The 21071-nt window shown below is 38.4% G+C and overlaps 2 protein-coding genes and 1 long non-coding RNA gene across 3 annotated transcripts; 2 read left to right on the top strand and 1 right to left on the bottom strand.

The window, feature by feature from the left end:
* Positions 1-28: 28 nt before the first annotated feature.
* Positions 29-7838, bottom strand: LOC112801770 (uncharacterized). Its single transcript, XM_072237379.1, has 11 exons — positions 7106-7838; positions 4833-6253; positions 3576-3768; positions 2943-3003; positions 2746-2844; positions 2068-2165; positions 1548-1661; positions 1347-1414; positions 1035-1145; positions 448-676; positions 29-352 (listed from the first exon to the last, which is right to left on the bottom strand). Exons 2-11 carry the CDS (start codon positions 6152-6154, stop codon positions 242-244), a joined length of 2406 nt encoding a protein of 801 aa, XP_072093480.1. The 5' UTR covers positions 6155-6253; positions 7106-7838; the 3' UTR covers positions 29-241.
* Positions 7322-15007, top strand: LOC140184714 (uncharacterized). The gene is made up of 4 exons (XR_011882214.1): positions 7322-7407; positions 7497-7632; positions 13664-13730; positions 14294-15007. It is a non-coding gene; the product is annotated as an uncharacterized lncRNA (long non-coding RNA).
* Positions 15008-17826: 2819 nt separating this feature from the next.
* On the top strand, positions 17827-20309 carry LOC112803667 (protein FAR1-RELATED SEQUENCE 5-like). The gene is made up of 2 exons (XM_025847149.1): positions 17827-20166; positions 20253-20309. The coding sequence occupies exons 1-2, from the start codon at positions 17827-17829 to the stop codon at positions 20307-20309; spliced, it is 2397 nt and encodes a 798-aa protein (XP_025702934.1).
* Positions 20310-21071: the final 762 nt, after the last annotated feature.

The following is a 21071-nucleotide window of genomic DNA, read 5'->3' as shown; positions in this document are numbered from 1 at the left end:
CATAATCATAGATTCATAGCTACGAAAATAAACAATGCAAAGCATTTTTATTGGAAACAAACATGTTCTAGTTACATGAACTGACTATATCTGTCTTGTTCTTTTTCTTTTTATAACTTAATTACATGCAAGTGTTAGTGTTATGTCGACGTATTACTTCTCCCCACACCCACCAAATAAATAAAAAAGACTATTCTATCACCCCTCACCATTTTGACACCACTTTTCCACCTGAGGTTAATTAATTCATTGACAAGAAATGGACCCGTGCTAGTGTATACTCCTTTCCAGCAATCCAAACACCAGTTTGCGACCATTGTACGTCTTCCCAGTCTAGGTTCTCCTCCAGTACCTATATTGGAAAATGCAAATTTTCAATTATGGTGAAACTGAAGCAGAGTTTAATTTGATGAAATAAGAGTAAAAGTATAGGCACACTGGCTATACCTCTATATGTTCAGGAGGCAGAGGGATGCCAATGGTGCGCATAACTTTCTGGGGTAAAGGCTTCTTACACCGAGACCAGCGAAACACATCAATCATGATGCTATCAGAATCAGCTTTGTCCCCATTTGCAGAATGATGGTGATTTTGAGATTTTTCTGCATCTGGGTTATGCAACTGACTGCTGGGTGTAGTCTTGACCATTTTCTCTCCGGCAAAACCAAGTTCATATCTGCAAAGAAATTAACAAAATTATAGCGACTTCCTGACTTAAACATTGAAACGATATTTCGGACTCTAAGATGGCCATGAAAAAAGACAATTCTTTTGAAGGCTGTCATCATGAATCCTTTGAGTTCCATGGATTAAGTGAGCAAACTTTGATTGAAAAACAATGACTACAGAAGGAAATAATACTACGGATATTAAGAAGCAACTACTAAAAGAAGCAGATGGACAAACATGGTTTCATAATTATAATAATATTCCACTTGCATGCAGCATTTGCTAGCTAGTGCATACTACTTTTCAGACAAAGAAATCATAAATAAAACCTGTTACAATTCACACATAATATGTGTCGAATGTACCTGCATGAGTGCGTCTCTAGATACAAAACTTCCCCCTTCTTCAACCGAGCAGATGTATAAAGTGCCTTTTTGAGACCCTTGTCAGCAACAATGCTTATACTATATTTAATCCTGTGATGATTACAAACAGTAAATACTAAGAACAAGATAAACTGCAGAAAGAAGTATGGCATCTGTCTAAAGGGGTACACTCCAGAAATATCTTAAGCAAAGCTGCAATGCAATTTTAGAAGCTAAGATACTTTAAAAAACTAGAAAAAAAAATGCTGCAAACTATGAATCTATGTTCTTTGGTAACTACAAGTAGCATACCAAGGTTCATTGCATAGGTTGTACTGTATTGTGACTTCCCTAACAAATCTTTGCTGCCGCAATGCATTCTGAAAAGGTCCACATAAGTAAGATGGTAACATAAAACATGAGATAACTATCAATTCAACTTACCAAAAAAAAAAAAAACTATCAATTCAATTTAGGATGAAAAGGAGTTTGTTTATTAGAAGCTAGACAAACCGAAGCTGCAGCCCTGGTGGTCATTGTCCGCTCAACAGCTGCTGGTGCAAGGGTTGGCTCGATGGTTGATGTATGCGTAAGGCACGGTTCAAGATCAATCGTTCCACCTCCTCTCTGAAGACCATAAATTAGAAAACAGTCAGTACTCAGCACCATTATTAAGTTCTTAATCACAATTTCCATCCAAGATATATGCCCACATTATAGAGTTTTCATGTTATCTAAATATCAAAACTGAAGCATTTATGTGAAAAATAGTCAGCAACTTCTCCAGAAGGACATAAGATCATCAAAAGGAGAGTAGACTACCATTTTGGCTCCCACAAGATTCAATTTATGACAAAATGGTCCCCCAAAAGTTTGAATGCATTTTGTCTTCTTTCCGGAAACTGAATCATTTGGGAGGGGGATAAAATGGTGGTTTACTCTCAAAAGGAAAGAGGACATCTCGTTTAAAAAGCATAATAGTGAAATAAATCATGTGACAAGAATCTATAGTAGATAAGGACTTAGATACTACCTTCACTATGCAACACCGCTCAACTTTATAACTACAACCAATTGTTGCAGCACCCCAGGCACGGGAACGTACATTGTTTCTTAGGGTAGAAATATAGCCTGATATTTATTGCACAAACAATGTCTTTAGATTTTATCCATGAATGGCTTCAAGGGTAAAAATGATATCAGTAACTGTAAATGAGCAAGATAAATCAACATAACCGACTAATAAATTTCCAAACCAAGGGATTCACATAGTAAGCATATCTGTTTGTAACAGAAGCAATTAACTTTATACTAGACCTTAATAATATTAAAAACAAAAACTTTAATTCTCTCACTTCTTTTGCATTTGCTTTTGGAAGAAGCAAGTCCTTACGTGCTTTTTCAAAATAAATAAACAGAAAAAACTACTTATTTTTGTTTCTGTCTTTCTTTAAAAGCACAAGCAAAACAAGTCCAATATTTTTTTTTTAAAAAAAAAGGGAGAAGTACCTTGTTTCTCCGAGAAGCACAACTAAACAAACTTTTTATTTTTATTTCATCATACATGTAAATTATGAATTATGCTTTAAATTCATTTTCGATTATTACTTTTAAGACTAGTTAAATGCAATTATATGTTATCAAATATAACATTGCAAAGGTGTAATTAAGAAGTCAAGCAAAATTTCATCTTTCTGTCTACATTACATACAATCCTGTCTTGGTAGCACACGAATGGTTGCACGCAACTCTTGTATAGCCGTTGGAGGCGGAGAAGCTGTTGGGCGACAGTAACCTGTATGCATGAGAACTATATAACAAATTGCAAAATCAGTACTAATTTCAAGCATGTCAAATTTGTCACTTAGTAATCAAAACTAGTATCCCCCTTCTTATAATAATACCTACCTGCAACAAGATCTGAGTCATATGTGTAGACATCAGTTCCCCATAGCTGGCCACCTCTGACCTGAACATATTAATATTAACTCTCAAGACTTGGTATAGCATCAGAATTCAGATACTAGAGGCTAAAGGCATATTTTAATTTCATACATTGGGTTCCAAATAAAAAATATAGGTACACTTTTCTAATAGCAAAGTGAACAAATGAACATTTTCATCTCATCTCATTAAATCATTTTATTAACTGGATTAATGTAAAAAAAAAAAAAAAAAAATTCGTGCCAGCATCAAGGAAGCATTAGTGAAAAGTATGCATTAAAATCACATAAAACATTGGCAAACGGAATGTAAACATTGCATTGACTGCAAGGATAGCAAGCAGCCATAATGAATCAAACTAAAAATCTTAAAGTTCTCTCAATAAATAACAAGTTACACATTACAACATCAGAATAAGCAAGAAGAAATAAACTAACAGAACACAAAATAAATTATTACTTTTACCAGCAACAAGAAGCATAATAAAAGTCATCAATCAAAAATAGGGATGGGAAAGTAAGCCAGCAAACTGCCTCTCAAATAACTAATTAATTTATCAATTACAATATCAAAGTGACATCAATAACTTCATCTTACTTGGCGGTTTGTAGCAGTAACATTCTCAGCTGGTATCCGGATCTCAAGAGTAGGGCCACTATTAGAGCATTCACCATTTTTCTCCACTTGAGATTGAGATGATGCATAATCATCCCACAACTTTATCAGCTCTTGCATGCTTTCACCAGCTCTATAAACTACAGAAGTTACTTCTGTTTTACCTGAAATACCAGAAATTATTTAATGCACATGCAACTGAAGGGGGAAAAAAAGAGATATCGGGCTCTAAGTTTCTCCACTCCAATAAAATCTATAAGAAGCCAAATGACTTTGAGCACCAGTGAAACAAATACCACAGAATACCTTGAGACCTGCAAAATAATGAAACAGAAAGTAGTTACCTAAAGAAATAATGTCGTAAAATAAAAAATGGTTGGGTTAAATCAAATATCAAACAGAAGACATTAATTCAATAACCATGGTGCAGTAAAGCACAAAGGATTAATAAAGCATTAGCAAAGGACTGAAATGTTGGTTCAACAAAATAATAAAAACAACACGAAATTAAGTTCGTTACAAGTTCGATAACAACCACATCCTCTAAGAATGAAACTCTTCAGTTGAAAATCGACTATTACATCAACAACTTGAATTTCTATAAAGGTCATATGCATGTTTGATGGCATACTATTGGTCTGTAACTAGATTTCCCCCTCAAAAACGAAATTGAAGATTTTGTTATATAGAAGAATGCACATAACTGTAGATCAAATGGACAACGCTTTTCCTTCGAATGTCCATATATAACAATGACTAGTAACACAACAAAAGAAAAACTGGACAAAAAACCTTTGTAAAATATAACCTTATTGTCATGTAACTCATTCATTTTAAGCTGGTTACCTGCCATAGATTAATTATTGCTGAAATCTACTTGTTATCCCTACAAAATTTAGGCTAGAATTCTATCAAAAATAAAATAAAAGATTAACCGGAAAAGTTAAGCCAGTGAAATAACGATGATCAATTGTTGACTACAACTATGCTACTCCCAAAAAGATACTACTAACTCTTAAAATGGGAGGCATTTGGCATCCTCCCAAATGAAATTAAAAAATTTAACTAAATAAAGGATTGAAAAAATTATCAAATCATTCTAAATTTCTAGTAGGACTCTGAGGCTCCACTTTTTACATCCAGGGAAAACACGTGTGTAGAAACTCTATATTGGAAGAGAAAATATACATAATTCCAAACAATGAGTAACAAGGAAAAATGGAGGAAGAAAAATACTCGTCATCATGTTGGCCATGGGATCTAAAACGAGGCTCGCGATTGACCAACTGAGGGCTTCCCCTTGATCTTTGTATCCTCTTACGATGTTGAACATTATAGTTGTGGACTTCCCTCTCCTTATCTCCTGTCCCTTCCCCATCAGCACTCCCATCTTCTGATTGCTTGTCAAATTTACTGCGCTTTTCAGGCCTATCTCCCTCCACATCACCATCCCTTTCTTTCCTCCTCTCTCTACCTTCTCTGTCAACATTTTTCCAGCTGTCAGCATCTTTTAGTTTCTTCTGTTCTGGTTCTTGCTCTGTGATTTTTGCGGATCCATCACCAAGCTCCTTCTCATTATTTGAAACTTCTTTCTCCATTCCATTCCATGATTCCCTTTTGAGATTATCTTTTTCTCTATCTTTTGAATTATCTCTTTCTTTTGGAAGATCTTTCCTCTCCTTGTCCCACTTTTCTACATCTCTCTCTTCTTTGGAGGGTTCTTTGCTTTCACCACTAGTATTGTTAACCTGCATAATATTTCTGTGATCACTTCTTTCTTTTTCCTTGTCCCCCAACTCGCGATGCTTTACATCCCTTCTCTTTCTGTCTTTGAATCTATCTTCGCTTTTAGAGTCAATTTTGTTTTCCCCAACAGCCTCATGAGCTTCCAAATAGTCCCTTTCTTCTGCTGTCGAGCTGTCCATCCTCTGCTTCCCAACTTCAATTGGTGTATTCCCCCGTGAAGTATGCCAAGGGTCCAAACTTCCACTTGGAACATCAGGATATCTTTTCCCCCTGTATTCTTTTGATTCTTTCCAATTCAAGTGGCTGCTTACCACACCAAAGCCATCCTTGTCTTTTTTAATGTCACTGGTTGAATCATTATAAATATCCTGATCATGTCTAGTATCCTTGTTGTCATCTGATCTACCTTCAACACGCACATCCTTCTCACTCTTAGCAATCTGAGAATCCCTTCTTGCTTCACCAGGCAACTCCTTCTCTGCCTTTGTATCACGATTCTCAAACCGGAGATCTCTACTATCCTTTAGATCCTTTGATTCTATCCTATTCTCAGTTCCAGTGGCATGATCTGCATGGAAATCATTGAAAGATGATGGCATCCGATACACTGAGTGAAGAGGTGATCTTCTATCTGCATCACGCGGTTCAGCACGAAGTGTCTTTGCCGCACGGGAATCTTGACCTATATCATAAGGAACATGGTGCTCACCGGAAACTGATGGAATTAACTTTGAATATGCACCAGAATCTTCATGTGGGTGCTTTGAAGATTGATGAACAGTCTCATCATGAGGTCTCTTAGGTACACCACTCATAGTGAAGACTCAACAAAATCATAAACCACAAAAGGAGGTAATTTGACAGCACAAATAAATCCTATCTTCACCGTCTGTCTTACATATGGAAGTCTGTAACTGCAAGCCAACCATAAAAGTTTGTAAACCATACAAGGCCCCAATACTTTTTCATGCTAAAATAAATTCAACTCAAACTCAAACTCATTGCATGAGAAGTACATAAACATTAAACAGATTAAATTGCATGCTATATACTACAAAATGCAAACTACAAGGTCTGAAATTAAGAATAAGGTAGAGCAATGATTGATTTATAGCTAGAACTCTAAACTTTGTTCAGACTAATATCCAAAGTCAGTACACATAATCATAAGTAAGAAATGGTTTAGCTTCCAGTTAAAACTCTAGGTCTTATTCAGACAAGTAATAAGCTGAATAAATGAATATCTTTCTCTTCACCCCTCAACTGAGAACAAAATAAGCTCAATTTAACACTATAATTGATTACCACTACATAACAACATGGTGAGGATGAACCTATAAGACCAAGCTCATGAATGTAGAATCTAGAAGGGGGAAAAAGAAACGAACAGCATTAACTAAGACAGTAGAACAAGCTGGCTTCAGTTTACTCAAATAACTGAAAAACAAAAGCTCGAACCTTTGCTATCCAAACTTAGATTCCCTCTTGAGAAAATTGGAACCAAAGAAAAAAGAAGTCAATATTCTTTTTTGAAAAAATGCAAATTGAGGAAATAACATCAAAACTCAAGACAAAAAAATATCGAGGATAAGGAGGTGGAAATTGGGGTAATCGTAACGTATAAATGAAGTGAAATGAAATGCAAAAATGTGTTTGGGGAAGGGGAAGAAAAAGAGCATTGAAAAGAGTTGTGAAAGAATTGGAAGGAAAACCCTAGAAAGAATGAAGTGAAGAAAAGGGAAGTGAGTGAGGTAAAGGTAACCAACCTTGTTTATTCTGAGTAAGACTCTTCTCCTCTACTCTCCTCTCCTCTCCATTTGTGTCTGAATATGACTCTACCGAAGGATAGATAATTCAGACAAACGCAATTGCAAAATTGAAATTCTCCTCAAACAAATAATAAATTAATAAATTAAATTAACTAAATTAATTAGTATTAACAATTAGGATTATGAAATGACAATTTTGTCCCAACGCGAACACTAACTGTCATTCATATAACAGAGATCGCGATGGCGCTTTTTGGCGGAGGAACGTGGCGGCTTTGTGTTCCGTGAAAGAGACAACGGTAATTTCGTAGATTTGAATTCCATTTTAAACGGTTTGAATTGAATTCCATAAAGTTCTGTGCGTTTCTTTCATCTTTGCTTTCTTCAGCAATCTCAATTTGGTACTCTTTCTACACTGATTCAAGCCCTTGAATCATGGGATTTTGACATTTTGTGGTGTATATGCTTGTATCTGGGAATATGGTGTGAAGCTCCGTGAAGAAACAACCTTGTGAGTTGTGATTGTAAGTTGTTCACTCTTCATTCCATTATGTATTGATAAATATTCCAGTTCTTCCTTAATTTTGTTTCAAGTGTCTTATTTCAATACAATTCTATTCCACATAAAATCTCAGACACTGGTTTGCTGCACTTCGGCGAAGATAATCATGGCGAATTACGTTCCATTTCACGCTGATATAACATATTAACATCGAGTTAAACCCAAAGTAATTTCTGGGATTCACGAAATGCATTATTTATGTCCTCAAGATTTAAAAAATATATCTATTTAGTCATTTCTCGTTTTTTGGTTCAAATTACTTCTCGGCGATAGGTGATAGTGATGTGGCAATAGATTGTCTCGCTGAAATGTCTAATAATTTTTAGGGTAAAAAACCATAATAAGTCAACTGGCTCAGAAAATTACGTAAATACGCTAAAGCAAAAATCGTTTCAGCAATAAGCCAGATCGCATTTTTATATAATTCGAACCAGGTTGGTTCGAACTCTATTTGTTAGTAAATCGAACCAGGTGAGTTCGAATTAGGGTTTTCTGTTGTTAATAAATCGAACCAGCCTGGTTCGAATTAGGAATGAAGGTAATTCGAACCAGGTTGGTTCGAATTATAGAGAGAAGGTTCCCATGTAATTCGAACCGGGTTGGTTCGAATTACACCAATCATAGTTCGAACCAGGCCGGTTCGAATTAGTGTGAGACTGAGCTAGCTATGTATCTATGGAGGAGGCAGATCCGAATCGGCCAAAGAGATGCGGCCTATGTCGCCAACCCGGACACAATTTAATAAGAAAAAATAAACACTAAACTGTTTCAAGATTCATTGATCATACAAAATGAATGTCCCAGAACACAAATAAAAAAAAAAACATAGGTAAACAGACTATAAAATAACAAAAAAAAGTACAAACCACTATGATACTTGATTGAACTTTAAAGAAAAAAATACATAATTAAAGAAGCCATATTCATTACTACTCGCAACAATCAAACTAAAAGTCATGTGCACTAATGTAAATAATACTGAGACTAACAACATGGGAAATAATCTAAATAACTCTAAGACTAGTAAGATGCGCACTAATGTAGATAATGCTAACACTAACAACATGCATCCTAATGGTGTCCTGTCTGAGACGAGCCTGCAACCTGTGGGCAACTACGTCGTGTGTGTCCGGGTTGGCGACATAGGCCGCACCTCTTTGGCCGATTCGGATCCGCCTGGTCCATATTCGTCCGTATCCTAGTGGATCTAGGACGACCCTCTCTGGCACGCCTCTTGTCAGGGTCTGGAATCACCGTGGGTCCGTCGTAAGGTGGCCAGAAGCCCTCCGGGATCGGAGGTGTGAATCCCATCCGATACACATTGAACACCGAGCTAATCTGATAGACGCTGTGAACGTAAGAGGTCCAGGTGACCCGTGAGTATGCACAGCATGCAAGTGCGTGCTGACACGGGAAATGAAGAGCCTGGAAGTAGCCGCAGTCACATGTCCGAGAGGCAAGTGATACTCTGTAAGTACCCAAGGAGAAAGAACCAGTCGGAGTGGTCTCTACTACAGTGAACTCGGAGTTATCCCGGTCATACAGCGTCACCGTGAAGCACCTGGCCGTCTTCATGTTGGCCTCAATACACTTCACCAAATGCTGACTGAATTGTTGTCCTGTTCCCATCTGGGCCTCAGCCTCTCTCCCCTTGCGAACAAACAGTTCCGCAAGCCTACAATATGTTGCCTTCACCAGGGATGCTACAGGGAGATTTCTGACCCCCTTCAGGATAGAGTTCACACACTCGGAGATGTTTGTCGTCATGTGACCAAATCTCCGCCCCTCATCACGATGCTGAGTCCACAACGAGTAATCAATCCGGTTCGCCCACTCACACATCGCCGGATCTTCAGATCGCAGGATATCAAACCAGTAATCAAATTCAACCTCGGTCTTCGCATACGCCGCGTTGACTAGTAGCCTCCTAGCGTCTTTGCCCTTGAAGGTTAGGGCAAAATTAGCCGCTACGTGTCGTATGCAGAATGCACGGTACGCAGATGGCGGTAGCCAACCGCTGTCAGGAGCCTCAAGCGCATCCTTGATGCCGTTGTGCCTGTCCGATATAACCAGCAGACCGGGCTGCGGGGTCACGTGCTGTCGAAGGTGCGAGAGAAAGAATGTCCAGGATTCCGCATTCTCACCCTCTACTAGTGCGAATGCTACAGGTAGAATGTTGGAGTTCCCATCCTGTGCAATCGCGATGAGCAACGTTCCCCCATACTTCCCATACAAATGTGTGCCGTCAATGCTGATTAGCGGCTTGCAATGACGGAATGCCTCGATGCAGGGCGGGAAAGTCCAGAAAAGTCTGTGGAAGTACGCTTGAGATTCGTCCACCTGTCCTCCAACTCGAACCGGGCTCGTCTTCAGTACCGCAACACTCCCAGGCATCGTCAGCTGGATACCCAAGACCCACCTAGGCAGGTCGTTGTAGGACTCATCCCAGTCACCGTATATGAGGGCAATAGATTTCTGCTTCGCCATCCAAACCCTCCGGTAAGTCGGCCTAAAACCAAAGTGCGCTGCCGTGGCGTTCAGGAGCACCTTGATGCTCACGGATGCATCGGCCCTAACCATTGGCATAATGAACGCCGAAATCACATGATAATCCAAACTCCTGTGGTCACTCGAGATGGATGTGGCCAGGCAGGTGTGAGGTCCATTGTACCGTTTGACCTCCCAAATGCCCTTGCGCTTCCGGAGACTCAGTCGAATCAACCATGTGCACCCGTTCCCAAACTCGGAACACTTGCCCACATACCGGCGGTGATCGGACTCCACCACCTTGTACTGTACCCCTCGCCTGATGCTGTAAGTCTTCACACTTAAAAGGGCCTCATCTTTATCCTGGAATTGCTAACCCACCTGGAACTCTGTCAGACCAGTAGTCCATTCCGCATCTCTAGCTCCGAATCCAACAGCGTGCCCTAAAACCCCCTCATGTCTCATGGCGTCCAAGTCCAACGAGGAAAAATGTGGTGGATACTGCTGTGTGCCAGAGCTAGAACCACCTACCTCCAACGCAGGCCCAGTCGCTCCAATATCATCAGCGCTATCATCGTCAATCATATCCGGCTCGACGTCATCCTCGTCTTCATCGTCCAAAAAACCGTCTCCTACGCCAACAGGTGCAACTCCCACTAAAGCGTTCGGCAAGTTTTCCCTTTCCACTACCTCGTCGCCTTCGGTGGCATTGAGGTCAACAGCGAAAGATGGGGAGGCGACATGTTGGACCACTGGTTCGTACACAGGGACGGACGAGGAAGCAACGGCAGGCCGGGAACTAGAACCTGCTGCATTCGCTATAGTGTTCGTATTCCTGTTCGAACCGCCGGAGCTGGATACAACATCAACCAGCCGGGCCAACAACTCCGGTGTCCTCACCTCCGGAAACTGCCGCCGACAGAGAAACATTACTTGCAAGTCCGCATCATTATTAATTGTGAAGCAATCATACTTCACCGTATTCTGTAGCACCGTGACTGGAATGCGATAGAAAAACTTCTTTACCCGCTTCGCACCCTCCAGACCGAGCTTCATTAGTACAGCGCTAACAAGGTCATCGTAACTCGTCGTTGATGTTATGACAATACATAGAGGATTCTTATCTGTGAACTTTACTCCGGAACGAGTTTTTCTATTAACAGATCCTCTGTGGTGCACCAAAACCACAAAACTCTCCTCACTAGCCATCCTACTCCCTCTAATGATACTAACTCACGTTTGGAACCATATATATACAGCTCAGTCTCACACATAGTTCGAACCGGCCTGGTTCGAACTATGATTGGTGTAATTCGAACCAGCCCGGTTCGAATTACATGCAAACATTCTCTCTCTATAATTCGAACCATCTTGGTTCGAATTACCTTCATTCCTAATTCGAACCAGGCTGGTTCGATTTAGTACCAACAAAAAATCCTAATTCGAACTCACCTGGTTCGATTTACTAACAACTAGAGTTCGAACCAACCTGGTTCGAATTATATAAAAATGCGATCTGGCTTATTGCTGAAACGATTTTTGCTTTGGCGTATTTACGTAATTTTTTGAGCCAGTTGGCTTATTATGGTTTTTTACCCTAATTTTTACTCACTGCATGGATATAAAAATCATTTAATTCGACTTTATTTTTCTTCTGGATCATCATCAATTTTTAATTACTTACTAAAACCAAACTTTAATTTTCAAGTCCTCGTGAATTATGAGCCATCTGGATATTCTTACTTTCTTAAAAAAGGTAACCTTTCTTTTTTGTTGTTGTTTCAATCCCAAATTCTTCAATAGCACAAATTGTTAAGAAAAAAAGAACAGCAGAACTCGCATGAGCAATTTCCTAAGAGATCTGCTAAAAAGGTTCATGTCCGTGAACCATCATTACCATCATGAACTACAACAACAACAACATCGCCATGGTGATGGAGATGCAGAACAAGAGATTGAGCTGAGCCTTTGTCTTTCAATAAACAGTCGTTTTGGTGTGGACTCAACAACGAAGAAGATCAAGAGAACATCAATATCCGAATTCTCATTCTCAAAATCCCTCACCAAAAATGAAGATAATAACAACAGCAATAATAATAATCAAAATATTGGGAGTTACTTTAATAGCATGCCAATACCTTGTACAACGAATCTGATAAAAACATATTCTCTTCCAATGGAAACAGAGAAGGAGTGAAGGAAAAAAAAAGAGTTACAGTGAAAAGGTTGGAAGCAATAAAAAGAAAACGTTCTAAAAAGCAGCAGAAAAACATAAAAGTCATGAGAGAATTGCTGCAGCAGTCTGGTGGAGGTTGCTTTTGAATAAATTTAGTAGTTTATGGGAGAACGGCACCGTTGCGTACTAGCGTGGTAATCTATTGCCACATTACTGTCGTTAGAAAGCAGTTTGGATGAAAAAATAAAAAAAATTAAATAAGTGTATTTTTTTAATCTCGAAAATATAAATAGTATAATTAAAAAATTAGGAATTAAATTAGTACATTTCGTGAATTTCAAAAATTATTTTAATATTTAACTCTATTAACATTTAAAATGCTGAGATTCTTATTCACTATAATTATATCATGTTGTATTGTTAGCATTATCTCTATTCAGCTTTAAAGAATGACTAATACCCCAAATCTCACAAGTTTTAAATTGAATATATTAGTCTCTAAAAATTTAAAATACATAAATTAATTTTTAATTATATCTATGATTAGTTATGTCAATTTTTTATCGTAACGATAACTTTTTACAATTGATTTATATATTTTAAATTTTTAAGAATTAAAGTGTCTGATCACTAGAGAATTTTTGAGAGACAAACTTTTTCCTTGGCTCTAAGTGATCATTAGCTACTCTTGCAGTGTTTTCTTGAAAATATTTTGGGTACAAGGATAATATCTATTTTAAAATAAAACAATGCAATGTTTCCTGTATTTCAGATTCTTGGTGAATTTCATTTCATAAATGTTAACATTTCTTTATTAAAATTATAACTTTTCATGAGTCCCATTTTGATGTTGATGCTCTGGCCGTCATGTTTTTTGAATGTCTCTACAAATTAAGATAGAAAGATAATTGGGGATTTTTGAATTGCACTAACTTAAGATTTAAGGATAATAGAAAATTTTTTTAAGAAAATAAAAGAGTGTTGACTAAGGGTTAATTTAAACAATTTATTCAAATAAAATAAATGAAGCAAATGTTATGCAAATACATAATTGAAAATTAGTTACTTACTTGTTCTATTTATATTATATATAGACTGTGAAATTTCTTCCATTTTTTTGAAAAAATATATGAACTGTAATATCTCTTCTACAATTTATAAAAAAAATATGTAGGCATAAATTATGGGACTCTTTTACGGTTTTAGAAGAAAATGTTGTGGACATAAATCATAGTACCCCTTCTACGATTTATGAATAACTATATATATATATACATAAGCCGCGAGATCAAGTGACGGATTACATAGTTAAAGGTTGGAATTATTGAAGGTGAGCATTTGGGAGAGAATTTGGGACAGCAAGACTCCGAAGTGGTGGAACCATGAAAGACCAAGAGGTTAGTTTTTTATATGTTAAAATTTTATTAGTAAGGAGTTAATTTTTTTTTAATTTATATATTAGAATGTTATGTGTGCTTTGTGTAATTCGTAAGTAATTTACATTGTAATGATTTGAACATTAAATTTTTATTAGTATCAAATTAATTTTTTTGTTAATAAATCATATTTTTTAAAAATTTGATTTTTTGCGAATTAATTTTCTATATTACTGAACCAAATTTTTTTAAAAATTTGATGTGTGGAATTAATTTTTTTGTTAAAGAACCATATTCTTTTTAAAATTTTATTTTTTGCGAATTAATTTTTTTGTTAGTAAATCATATTTTGTAATAATTTTATATGTGTCGAATTAATTTTTTCGTTAATGAACCGTAATTTTTTTAAATTTGAAGTGTGGAATTAATCTTTTCATTAGTGAATCGTATGTTTTTAAAAGTGGAAGAGTGTCGAAATAATATTGTCTTCTACATATTGCAGCTGACTAGGTGTATTTCTTGTGTTAGGAGACAACAAAATATGTCTCTACATAAACAGATTATACCGTATTTAAAAATTGCAGGTTTGTATCACTTGGCTGGACTGAACAATCGCTGGTTCTAGGTTGATGAGCCTCTACTTAGTGCATTCATTGAGAGGTGGCGTTCTGAGACGCACACCTTCCACGTGCTGTTTGGAGAATGTACCATCACTCTGCAGGACCACTAGCCACCTTATATGTTTGCTGCCGAACCAAACAGCTCTCGAATGGTACAAAATCAACTGCCACCGTACGGTCTAAATCGGCCGCAAACGAAAGAGATGCAACGTACGGATGAGCTGGTGCAACCGCAGCCATTAAACTAGAAGCACTGCCCATGGCAGTCGAGTGAGGAATCGGAGCTGATGCCCCAAAACTGTCGACACCGACGTCCAACTTAGTATACAGCTCGCGTTCTGACCTCTAGAAAACTCCTATGACAATGAAACAGAACTCAAAGATCTTCATCAGACGCTATCACAAACATATTATATTTCACACCGGTTGACACAACTGTGATAGAGATCTTATAAAATAACTTCTTTACCCACTTGTTCCTAAACACTCCAAACTTTTGCAATATGCTGTTCTTTAGATCTAACAAGGTATTCGATGAACTGATAAATACACTCAAGAGTTCTCTGTCAATGAACTTCACGCCATATTTTTTGCTTCTATGAATTTTTCCAGAACAATGCACTAGTACTAGGAAACTCTCTTCCTCACTTGCCATTATAAAAATGATCCTCTTCTACACAACTGCTTTTACCGTATATATATATATATATACTTTTTACTCCTCATAAACAGTAGTAGGAGAAGAGAGGATTATGTATGCATGGCTACTATTCATAAATCGTGGAAGAGGTACCACAATTTATGTGTTTTTGCCTTGTTCATAAACCGTAGAAGGGGTAGTACTGTTTATGTGTTTTTTTAAACAAGTGGAAGGGGTTCCACGGTTTACATATAATGTAAATAGCACAGGTAAGTAATCAATTCTCAATTGTTATATTTGGGTAAACATTTGTTTCATTTGTTTTATTTAAGCAAATTGCCCGACTAATTTTTTTCGATATGACATAAGTTGGTGTAATGCCGCGTTATAGAAGTTAGGGATGTTTTACAGTGTTGTAACGACAGATAATTGACAAAATTTCTTGCATTTTTTACAAAAAAAAATTTAGACAATGAAATTAGACCCACTAATTTTATACACACAAATAATAATTAATTTATTATCACACCTATAATCTTAATAAAAATTATTACTACGTACAATAAATTTATTAATAACAATTAATAATAATTATTTTATTATCATACTTAGATCTTAATATAAATTATTACTACAATCAATTTATTACTAACAATTAATACTAATTAATTAATTTATTTATTATCATACCTACAATCTTAATAAAAATTATTACTACAATAAATTTATTAATAACAATTATAATAATTAATTTATTATAACATGTATAATCTTAATAAAAATTAGGGTAAAATATATTTTTTTACTTGAAATTTGACAAAAATTTTAACAATACTCTTAAATTTTATTTTGTTTCAATTTTGTCCCAAAAAATTTCGATTTGCATCAAATATATTCTCGACGACTAAATTTTCAAAAAATTTAAGACCATATCTAACAATAATACAAAAAAGATAATACTCAATTTGGTCCCTGAACTTACACGCGAGTCTCAATTTAGTCCTTAAAGTTTCAATTGCCTCTATTTGATCCCTAAACATTGTGAACATAACTCATGTTAGTCCTTGAAACAATTTTCAACGTACAAACGTTAACGGAACACTGTCGTAACAGCCGGATGCCACACTAAACTTTGTAAAATGATATCGTTTTGGTTTTGGTACTCAAATAACCCAAAAACAACATCCTAAATGGTGTTTATTAAAATTTTACCTAACAAAATAAGTAATACGATGCCCTTTTTGAGCTATTTAAATATCAAAACCAAAATTGCATCATTTTACAAGTTTTAACGTGACATGTGATAGTCTATAACAGCGCTCTATTAACGTTTTTATACTAAAAATGGTCTCAGGGACTAATACGAGGCACGTTTATAAACTTCGGGGACTAAATAGAGGCAATTGAAACCTCATAGACTAAATTGAGACTCGCGTGTAAGTTCAGGGACCAAATTGAGTATTATCTCTACAAAAAATTATGCCTGATTTACTTGTGTTGAGGGTTGTTCTTATAAAATTGTTCTTGAATCGGTCTTAAATTTTTTGAAAAATTAGCTGTCAGGGGTATATTTAATGCAAATCGAAAATTTTTGGAACAAAATTGAAACAAAATAAAATTTAAGGATATTTTTAAAATTTTTATCAAACTTCAATAACAAAAAATATACTTTACCCTAAAAATTATTACGACAATAAATTTATTAAAAACAATTAATAATAATATTTTTATTATCATACCTACATCTTAATAAAAATTATTACTACAATCAATTTATTAATCACAATTAATAATAATTAATTTATTATCATACACCTATAATCTTAATAAAAATTATTACTAAACTATCTATTTCTACTGATTTCTAATATTATTATTATTTTAATTAAATCAAAATATTTAAAAATTAAAACTTACAAGATAATCAAGATAATTAGTAATGTGGAATTTCAAATGATTGATGTCTTTTATTTTTTTTTTTGTTTTTGGCATTATTAAAGGCTGGTGGTCTAATTTTTTTTTATCTCTCAAGGTCCGATTTCTTCAACAATGGAGAGTAAAATGAGTGGAGTTGAAGGTGAAGTTAGGGACTTGGAAGTGAATGAGAAAAGAGTGAGACGAGAGTGAAAGAGGGGCACGGATTCGGTACGCAGGGTAAGATAGCGCACTGAAACGCTATTTTATTGTTTGGCGCACCGGTCAGCCATGTGAGACCAGAATTAAAATGCATGTTTTTGGTGGGTTCTTTTCGCAATTTTATATAAACTATATGGGTCACTTTTTAGTTTTTTAAAATGAATACACTTAATTTAATTGTTAGAATTAGTCAACTATTACTGCCGCCGTATTCCTTCGTTTCTCCTCCCCTTTCACTCCGTCGCAATCGCACTCTCTTCCTCATCTTCCCCTCCGTCGCAACTACACCCTCTTCCTCCCCTTTACCTCCATCGCAATCGCACCCTCTTCCTCCCCTTCTCCTCCGTCGCAATCGCACCGTCCCTTCCTATCTCCACCACCGTGAACGACTGAAACCTCCCAACTCAGCTAACTTCTTCTCCCCCCGACAAATAGCCTCAGCTCTGACGACCACGGAGCCTGATCTGCATTGTCGGTTGTCTTCGGCAGTTGATGGCTTCGCCGTCTCCATCAACGGAAAGAAGGTACCCGTTGTATTATCACCCTTCACTTGATTTACAAATATCCCCCTTTTTCTTCGACATAGGACTGCAATTTTCTTTGGAGGACATCCCCCCAATTTTGCGTGTTTCGCTAAATTACCGCATTGTTGCTGTTTTGGCACAGGGTTGCCGGGGATGAAGATACCACTGGGGGCGTGCGCGTTGCCGATGAACCAGTCATGTCTGACGGCGCAGAGCACGGAGTTGGATCGTTTGAGGGCGAAGGCTCTGCAGGGATGGAGTCGGACGAGTACGACTTTCAGGAAGATGAAACAGAACACGACCATCATGCAGAGGCCGATGTCGACAACAGGGATGCGGTTGAATTGGAAGACAGTTTAGACGGCGCCGGAGGAATGTCTGACAATTATGCGGAAGACGAGTTTTACGCTGTTAATTCTGTGGAGTCGATAGGTTGGATTGATTTTTTGAACTTGAGCGAGGAGGATGTTTTCTGGTTTAATTTTGCCGACGTTGACATTGCATTTGAGTTCTACCAGAAATATGCAAAGCACCATGGCTTCGGGGCGAGACGTTCCAGAAGCGAAAAACGCGGTGAAGTAAGGATACGGCAGGAGTTCGTGTGCCACCGACAAGGGTACCGATCCCCGAAGTTCTACTCGATGCCTAACCGGCAAAAGAGGCCGAGGGCCGAGACACGTTGTGGATGCCCTGCAAGGATGCTACTCCGCATGGACGATGAATCAAGACATTGGCACGTTGCGTACTTTTCAGACGCGCATAACCACCACGTTCTTGAGCTGCGATTTTCTTCCATGCTTCCAGGCCATCGGAGGATGAGCGAAGCGGACATCGAGCAGATGAACGACATGCGCAAAGGGGGCATTGGCGTCTCCCGAATCCACGGTTTTATGGCGAGCCTAGCCGGCGGGTATCATAATGTCCCGTACACAACAAGGGACATGCACCATGTAAATGCGAAGCAACGAAGGGAGGGTGTCCTAGATGCGGAATCGTGCCTAAGGTATCTCCGACAGTGCAAGACAAATGATCCAGCACTGTACTACAAGGAAGTTGTTGACGGTGAGGGCGTGTTGCAATATTTGTTTTGGTGTGACGGCACCAGCCAAATTAATTACCAGGTGTTTGGAGACGTGGTTGCATTTGATGCAACGTACAAGAAAAACGTTTACCTTTCGCCTCTTGTAGTATTCTCCGGTGTGAATCACCACAACCAAACGGTTATATTTGCCGCTGCACTGGTGGCAGACGAGAAAGAAGAGACCTATGTCTGGCTGCTTCAACAGTTGCAAACTTCAATGAAAGGGAAGGCTCCGGTGTCCATAATAACCGACGGTGACAGGCAAATGAAGTCTGCGATCGAGCAAGTTTTTCCGGAGGCTCACCATCGACTCTGTGCTTGGCATCTACTCCGAAACGCCACGAGCAACATCGGAAAGCCCAAATTCACTAGGATGCTTAGGGATTGCATGCTTGGCGACTACGAGGTCCGAACATTCCAGAGAAAGTGGTTTGAGATGGTTGAGAAATTTGGCGTCGCCGATAAAAGATGGGTACAGGACATGTACGAGAGAAGGCACAGTTGGGCCACAGCACACATACGGGGAAAGTTCTTTGCCGGATTTCGAACAACATCAAGGTGCGAGGGCTTGCACGCTGTGATATCACGGTATGTTAAGTCTCGATACAGCTACACTGAGTTTTTACGTCATTTCCATCGATGCTTGATGTTCGTGCGTGCAAAGGAGGTGGAGGCTGATGTCGAGTGTGCAAAGGGTGACCCTGTTATGACCACCAACCTGAAACAGCTGGAGCGGAGTGCAGCCGAGAACTACACTCATGCGATATTCTATTTGTTTGTTCCCATTCTTGACAGGGCCTGTGCAATGAGGGTGGTTGACTCTGAAGACAACGGTTCTTATTTTATCCACACCGTCTCTCGATACGGCACTCCGGGGAAGGATTGGCGTGTTATTGCAACGTCTGATACGAGGGAGGTCCGATGCACGTGCATGAGAATGGAATGTTTCGGGGTCCCCTGCGAACATATAATTGCGGTGCTTGTTCTTAACAATGTTCATGAGATCCCGAGGTCTCTGATATTGCAGAGATGGACCAAGGATGCAAAACTTGTGGCGGTGCAGTCGATGGGCGTGATTTGGGATTCTGTGCAACTGACGCAACACTGGTGCCTGATGGATTGGTACCGGAAAGTGTGCAAGATTGCATGTCACAACACTGAAAAGTTCCAGTTTGTAAGAGACATTGCCATGCTGATGCTGAAGCACTTCGAGAACGAAGATGCACGGGACACCCGTTTTCCACCTGAGGGGCCACCTACTGAGGATGGCAGAGGCCCGGCGCGGAATCCACCCAGGCGCAATACAAAGGGTAACGGTGCTCATGGTGGAAAGAAAACCCAGCGATGTCGTTTGTGCTGGGAGGTGGGACACAACAGGACGACTTGTCCAGTCCGCCGCACGATGGAGTCATCCAGTGCAGTTGCAGATGACATGGATTCGATGGACACTAACATGGTGGGTTAGTCACTTTATAGATGATCTAGTTAAGTTTTCTGCCCTGTTAAATGGTTCTAATCATTTGTTTTTCGCATTGGTGTCAGCTCTATGATAACCAATCCGGCGATGTGTATGCGACCGCCGAGATTCCTTCGTTCTAATGCTCCGATAGTGACACGCAGGCTGGGTTTGCTAACAGCGACTTCGCTGGGACCAACACGTCCGGGCCTGTCATGTCTCTCACCGATTGAGCAAAGGCGGCCTACAGTCATCACCACTGTGTATTGCAACGGTAGGTTGGTCGAATCCATTCACATTCTCCGGTAGGCTGTAGCCGTACACAGAATATTGTCTCCGTTTCATCTGGGTACAGAACCGTCTATGTGTCGTCGACATAAAAACAAGTTCTTGCTGTGTTGGCTTTCGTTGGTATGTGGATGTGCTCTAGATAGAACATGTTTTAATCGGGATTGAAGAAGTGGAGGGGTGAGGTGGTGTCATGCGAATAGCTGCAAATCCATTGACAAACACGGTGTTATTAATCGCTTGTTTTCGACCCTTTTGTTGAACCGGACATGTTAGTTAGGGGCATCTTTATAGCGATTCTATGTGTAGTGGATATTTTGTATGTATGGTAAGTGGATATTTTGGTTGTAACGTTTAGTGGATGTTCAGATGGACGTCTCCTAAAAAAACTCCCTTCGTCCGCCTCTTTGCAGCAGACATTCGGAGCTGGTTACGTCTGGTACTACCGTGTGTGCTTGTTGGAAAATGCACATGGTTCAATCGCGGTTTTGAAATGCTTTGTAAGGGAACATGGCTTCTGGATGTAATTTAAAACACACGCTTAAAACACCGGATGTGATGAATAAAATGCACTAAATGAAGCACGGCAACAAATCTGAATCAATACTAAATGAAGC

Source organism: Arachis hypogaea, chromosome 5 (assembly GCF_003086295.3).
Source record: "Arachis hypogaea cultivar Tifrunner chromosome 5, arahy.Tifrunner.gnm2.J5K5, whole genome shotgun sequence".
Taxonomy (NCBI): Eukaryota; Viridiplantae; Streptophyta; class Magnoliopsida; order Fabales; family Fabaceae; genus Arachis; species Arachis hypogaea.
Note: the sequence above shows the minus strand (reverse complement) of the source record. Positions and strands in the feature narration are given on the sequence as shown.

Coding starts and splice junctions, on each gene's coding strand:
- LOC112801770 (XM_072237379.1), bottom strand. CDS start 6,154: ATGAGTGGTGTACCTAAGAGACCTCATGATGAGACTGTTCATCAATCT. Junction 1,662..2,067: donor AGCGGTGTTGCATAGTGAAG/GTAGTATCTAAG, acceptor TATGGTCTTCAG/AGAGGAGGTGGAACGATTGA. Junction 1,415..1,547: donor CCACCAGGGCTGCAGCTTCG/GTTTGTCTAGCT, acceptor GGACCTTTTCAG/AATGCATTGCGGCAGCAAAG.
- LOC112803667 (XM_025847149.1), top strand. CDS start 17,827: ATGTCTGACGGCGCAGAGCACGGAGTTGGATCGTTTGAGGGCGAAGGC. Junction 20,167..20,252: donor ATTCGATGGACACTAACATG/GTGGGTTAGTCA, acceptor CATTGGTGTCAG/CTCTATGATAACCAATCCGG.